Genomic DNA, 6,134 nt, shown 5'->3' with positions numbered 1-6,134 from the left:
TGCGGGAAGACTATGTGATCGCCTCCGCCGCCCTCTCCCTAGCCCGTTGCCTCTCGTGGTGGGCGGCACATGCCTCCATTTAGGGTGTCCGAGGCCACGACACCGGTGACAGGAGTAAAAGCATCCATCGATGCCCTTGTGGAGGTATGCGTGGTGCGGGATGGGCCGAAGAGGAGGAGAGGGGCGAGCAGTGGAGGAGAAGCGATGGAGAGCGAAGCAGAGAATGAAATGAAGTTAGGTTTTGCTCCAGATGGGGATTTTAAGTGGAGATGGAGTGGGGTTTGTGCGGGCCATGGTGCGCTGAGCTGACGCGTCCAGACCTCCACAAACTCACCCTAGATTTGGTCTGGGTTTGAGGAGGGCCGGTCAGCCCGAACGCGCGCGGTCGGTTTGAGGAGCCCGACTTGGTCGGGTTTTTATGACCGGACACCGCCTAGCCGTCGCCCGGGTCAGTTTGGGGTCTTAGCACAGAGACCGAGATTTGTATCCTGCTAATAACGAAAGGGTCCCTGTACAAATGTTATTACTGTCACCGGAAATACGCACTTACGCAAGGGTGGGAGCGGAGGACGCCACCAACCAATCCCCTTTGTAAAACCCTGGCGTGTATTTAAGAGCTACCTCATCCCCTTCCTCCACCTCCCCCCAACCCAAAGCAAACCCCTCACCCGCACCCGCAGCGCCCCTGCCCTCCCGAGGCCGCAGCCTTATCCTCTCCGCCCGCCTCGCTCCTCCGCCGGTCCGCCAAGGTAAGCTACCGCCCCCACCCCTATCCCCTTCCCTTCTCCCCTCCCGGCTCCTCGCCCGCTGAATTCAGCCGCCGGGCCGTCGCGTTCGGGCGTGGCAGTCCGAGGATTAGATGGGCAGGTCGCGCCGTGTTTTGGCACAGGTCTCCGTGTGAATTAGGGCGCGGGGAGGGGTTTCCGGTAGGTTTTGCCGGCCAATTCGGCGGGCGTGCGGTCTTGGGTCTGGGATGTTTTATGCCTTAGCCAGGTACTGATGTTTGCTGGCAGTGGGATTAGAGCAATTCCTCCCAGATGCCGCGGGCTGTCGGCGCTCGGGAGGCTCGCTGGGCCTCCGGCTTCATGCATAGCCCGCTGTGAAGGGTACATTGGCGCAGAACGGTGTTACGGTGTGCCATTGGGAAGTGGTGTAGCCGCTGCGAATTGCTTCTCTATGGGGTGTGTGCTCTGCAGGCGGTTCAGGGCTCGCGCTCTGTCGGCCGTGTGCCTGTTTGGGTTTTGTGGTGCTCTTATTCGGGTGGCCAGAGCAGGAGCTACATCTGCCGTTCAATTTTGCGATGAGAATTGCAGTTTGCTTGCACACTGACTAGCTAATTTTAAATCCCCAATATTGTTGTCATTGGTTGGCCGTACTTGTTGTTTCTAGAACACAGAGTAGTAGAGTGGTCAACTGCTGTTTCTGCATAATTTGAGGACACTAATAAAATTCTGTTTTCAACCAATACGTGGAACACCTTGCTAATTCACATTCTTGTTTCGGTGTACAACTGTAGGACACAAACAAATAAGGTGTCTATTTTGATTTAGTGCCTTTGCCTCCACTGCCTTTATCTGGAATGAAGCTTGCTTGTGTGTCCTTGTGATTACAAGATCTCCATATTCATAGATTTGTATATGTTGTAGTATATATATTGTTCTGTCATTCTGATATTATCATTGCTGCACAGGAAAACATGGCTTCACCATTTGGTGCCACTTCTACCGTTGGGCTCATGGCAGCTCCATCTGGCATTGTATCAGACAAGAAGCCATTTTCACTGTCATCTATCTCCCTTGCCGACAGGCCACGACACGTGCGCCTTCAGAGGAAATGCAACTTCAGGGTAAAAGCCGCCAAGGAGCTCTACTTCAACAAGGATGGCTCAGCCACCAAGAAGCTCCAGGTGAGCTTCACATATCTTATATATAATATTTTGTTTTCTCACTACGTGAAGGTGCCTGGTGAGTCTTCAACAGACGCTGAGTAGTTGTTTCCATATCGTAGGTTGGAGTCAACAAGCTTGCAGATCTTGTTGGAGTTACCTTGGGACCAAAGGGAAGGAATGTTGTTTTGGAGAGCAAGTACGGCTCCCCTAAGATTGTCAATGATGGTGTTACAGTTGCAAGAGAGGTATGTTGCATATTACCATGTGATGAGTCAATCGGCCAGTTTTTCTGCTACACTTGTAGTACTGAGAAGATTGCTTTTAGTAATCATGCACATATTTTTTGTCACTCAAAGCACATGAGTTTGCATGTTGTATTCGTATATACATGGATCTAGTGTAATTACTTTCTGGCAATACGAGCATGCTCATGATTTTAGTTTAATGCCCCAGCTGAATATTCAAGTAACAATTGTTGCACTGCAGGTTGAGCTGGAGGATCCTGTTGAAAATATTGGAGCTAAGTTGGTTAGGCAAGCTGCAGCGAAGACCAACGATTTAGCTGGAGACGGGACAACTACTTCTGTCGTCCTTGCTCAGGGGCTCATTGCTGAGGGTGTTAAGGTATGCCACTAGAAGAAATTTATTGTTACATGTGATTTGTGTGTGGTGTTACTGTTCTGTAAAACCTAAAAATGTGTCTGTTATTATTCAGGTTATTGCAGCTGGTGCTAACCCTGTTCAAATTACTCGTGGTATTGAGAAAACAGCGAAAGCACTAGTCCTTGAACTTAAGAAGATGTCAAAGGAGGTAAAACTAATCATTAGGCTATTATGCTGTCAAAGTGTTCCTAGTTTTGGCAATCTGGCCCTTAATTGTATTTAACTGATGCCCAACTTGAGTGAAATGGCTGGTATATGTAATATGCTTATTAGTTCTATTTACAAATGCATGTTCTTGCTGCAGGTTGAAGACAGTGAGCTTGCCGATGTTGCTGCGGTCAGTGCTGGCAACAACTACGAAATCGGTAACATGATAGCAGAGGCTATGAGCAAGGTCGGACGGAAGGGAGTGGTTACCCTTGAAGAGGGGAGGAGTTCCGAGAACAATCTTTATGTTGTGGAGGGAATGCAGTTTGAGCGTGGTTATATCTCTCCTTATTTCGTCACTGACAGCGAGAAAATGACCACCGAGTACGAGAACTGCAAGGTAAGCTGTAATCTGAACATCTATCAGTTTGTTTTTGCTACTGCTTACTGTCTTTATGGTTCAGTTTCAGATTATTAATGTGTTCTGATCTTCTTTCTTCAGCTGCTTTTGGTTGACAAGAAAATCACCAATGCACGGGATCTTATCAATGTTCTGGAGGAAGCCATCAGGGGTCAATACCCAATCCTGATCATTGCTGAGGATATTGAGCAGGAGGCTCTTGCAACCCTTGTTGTCAACAAGCTCAGAGGTTCTTTGAAAATTTGCGCTATCAAAGCCCCTGGTTTTGGAGAGCGCAAGACCCAGTACCTGGACGACATTGCCATCCTCACCGGAGGTGAGGCGAAAATACATCTCAAATGAATGTTTCCATGATCACCAATGCTTCTTGTTCATGACGTGCATTTTTTCCCAGGAACTGTAATCAGAGACGAGGTTGGACTCACACTTGACAAGGCAGATAACACAGTTCTAGGAACGGCTGCAAAGGTTGTCCTTACAAAGGAGTCCACAACAATTGTTGGTGATGGCAGCACCCAGGAAGAAGTGACTAAGAGGGTTGCACAGATCAAAAATCTCATTGAGGTATGTCATTTTCTGAGTTCTAGAAGGCTCCATTTCATCATGCCTGGTACTGTGTGCAGATTGGAAATTTCTTCATATTAGAATGTACTCCCTCTGTCCCATAATGTAAGACGTTTTTCGATACCAGACTAGTGTCAAAAAGCGTCTTACATTATGGGACGGAGGGAGTAGTTTGGTTGGTTTACATGCTTCATCCTGGGCGCATGTTATAAATTTCTTTGTTTGAGCTCTGTGTGTGGCTGTTCTGTTTATCCCAGACTTAAAAAGCATTGTAGTCTTAAGTCTGATTCTAAGTGGTTATTGCTGACTCACAGGCAGCAGAGCAAGACTACGAGAAGGAAAAACTCAATGAGAGGATTGCAAAGCTCGCCGGTGGTGTTGCTGTTATTCAGGTATTAATGGAGGACACTATTATTTTTGGCATGCTGCTCTTTTGCTTGATTCCCCGTTGGAAGGAAGGATGGCATGTTAACTGTAGTAACCCATGGCTTGTGACTTGGTAGGTGGGAGCACAAACAGAAACTGAACTTAAGGAGAAGAAGTTGAGAGTTGAGGATGCTCTAAATGCAACCAAGGTAAGTCAAACAATGTTGTGTCCTTAAATAATTTTAGCTGTCAGCTTTGTATCTGCTTATCAAAGAAGCAGAGTTAAGCCCATTAGTTTATTTATTATTCTTTCAGCATTCTGAATTGCTTCTTATTTTTCGCAGGCTGCTGTTGAGGAAGGTATTGTTGTTGGTGGAGGGTGCACTCTTTTGAGGCTGGCTGCTAAGGTTGATGCCATCAAGGACACCCTCGATAACGACGAGCAGAAGGTAAAAACCAAATGAAATTCCTCAAGGCTTCTAATACTTGCACCCAATGCAGTCCGGTGCAAGTGGGTCACAAACAATCATGTTGAATCATTGAGCATTCAAGTTTGACATGCTGTAATGCCAACTTTTCTACTAGGTCGGAGCAGAGATAGTGAGGAGGGCGCTGTGCTACCCACTCAAATTGATCGCCAAGAATGCTGGTGTCAATGGCAGTGTTGTTACCGAGAAGGTTAGAGTTTGTTTACTAAAAATAAATGTTGTTATTTTCCTGCATGTATCCTACTAACATGAAAAATGCTGCTGTACCAGGTTCTTTCTAACGACAACTTCAAGTTCGGCTACAACGCTGCCACTGGGCAGTACGAGGACTTGATGGCTGCTGGTATCATCGACCCCACTAAGGTATGTAGCCCTACGGGCGCCCCCACAGTCATCCTTTGCACCATTCTGAAATGGATAGAGTGCAGTCTTGATAGTTGGGTTGCATCTTGCTTTTTTAACTGGGCAAAACCACCCTTTTTCTTTTGGGAGATTTAGTGTTACTACTTTGGAATAAAGTGTCCAGATCTAAGCTTGTAGAGTCTAGTCCAAGAAAGACAAAAGGAAACGATGTGGATAATGAAAGCTAATCTATATTAGCTTTAATCTTGTACAATTGCAAAAAAATTAAAAAGCCAGAAGAACCTGGGGAGCTGCGAAAAGATAAAGGGAGAGGGAAAAAGGAAGCAACTATGGTTGAAATAAAGACCATGATAATGCTATATGGTTCCTCTCTTCCCCCAGTATTGTCTGCTGAAAAAAAAAACTACAGATGGAAGATGATCCTCATTTTCTGTTCCTGACGATGAACTCTGCATAATTGATGCAGGTGGTGAGATGTTGCCTGGAGCATGCCGCGTCGGTGGCCAAGACCTTCCTGACGTCGGACGTGGTGGTCGTTGAGATCAAGGAGCCCGAGGCCGCGCCCCTCGCCAACCCCATGGATAACTCCGGTAAGCTTCAAACCTTTTTAGCATGTGAACAAACGTTACACTGCTTGTACGAAGCATGTTGCTGATCCGTGCTTGCTTTGATGATGGACCAGGCTTTGGATACTGATGAGCAACACGGCTGAGTTTCTCCGGAGGACGTGGTTTAATTTTTGGTAGCATGAACCAAGTTTTGAGAGATTGATGATGATGATGATGGTAGTTTTGAGATAAGAAAAATGCAATGTGATGTGCCGCCAGAAAGGCGAAATAAGCAGAGAAACATTTAGCGGAAATTTCTTGATGTAATTGGAACAGCATACGGCTCTTGTTTTACGCGCAGGAATGTACGCCATTTCACGTCTCGGTTCTGTGTTTCGTTTCAGAGTTGCTATTGGCACTACGTTAGTGTTGTGTTGAACACTCTGGTTCTTTGATTTTCATCAAAGAAACAGCCAGTCCCTACAACGTTTTACTATTTGTGTTACTGGGAACTAAGATAACCCGGGAGCACCCTCTGCCATCTAGCTTCAATCCTTCTCCATCGCCAGACCAGCTGCTAGTCCTCCCAAACCGAATTGCTAAATTTTGAGGTAAGATAATGACGTTTAGGGTTTTTACCCATGTATTCTTGAGATAATAATGGTCTCTCCTCCCAGATCCTAAGG

At 46.5% G+C, this 6,134-nt stretch overlaps 1 protein-coding gene across 1 annotated transcript; it reads left to right on the top strand.

Annotated features, from left to right (window-relative positions):
• The first annotated feature begins 604 nt into the window (after positions 1-604).
• Positions 605-5,831, top strand: LOC125519691 (ruBisCO large subunit-binding protein subunit beta, chloroplastic). The gene is made up of 15 exons (XM_048684422.2): positions 605-749; positions 1,691-1,906; positions 2,008-2,133; positions 2,375-2,512; positions 2,604-2,699; positions 2,856-3,098; positions 3,201-3,435; positions 3,514-3,683; positions 3,998-4,075; positions 4,187-4,258; positions 4,394-4,498; positions 4,635-4,727; positions 4,808-4,900; positions 5,367-5,490; positions 5,583-5,831. The coding sequence occupies exons 2-15, from the start codon at positions 1,697-1,699 to the stop codon at positions 5,594-5,596; spliced, it is 1,797 nt and encodes a 598-aa protein (XP_048540379.1). The 5' UTR covers positions 605-749; positions 1,691-1,696; the 3' UTR covers positions 5,597-5,831.
• Positions 5,832-6,134: the final 303 nt, after the last annotated feature.

The sequence above is a fragment of the Triticum urartu genome, chromosome 7A, assembly GCF_056163025.1.
Source record: "Triticum urartu cultivar PI428250 chromosome 7A, HENAU_Tu73, whole genome shotgun sequence".
Lineage (NCBI taxonomy): Eukaryota > Viridiplantae > Streptophyta > Magnoliopsida > Poales > Poaceae > Triticum > Triticum urartu.
The sequence above is the reverse complement of the archived record's forward strand: the minus strand, read 5'-3'. Positions and strand labels throughout refer to the sequence as shown.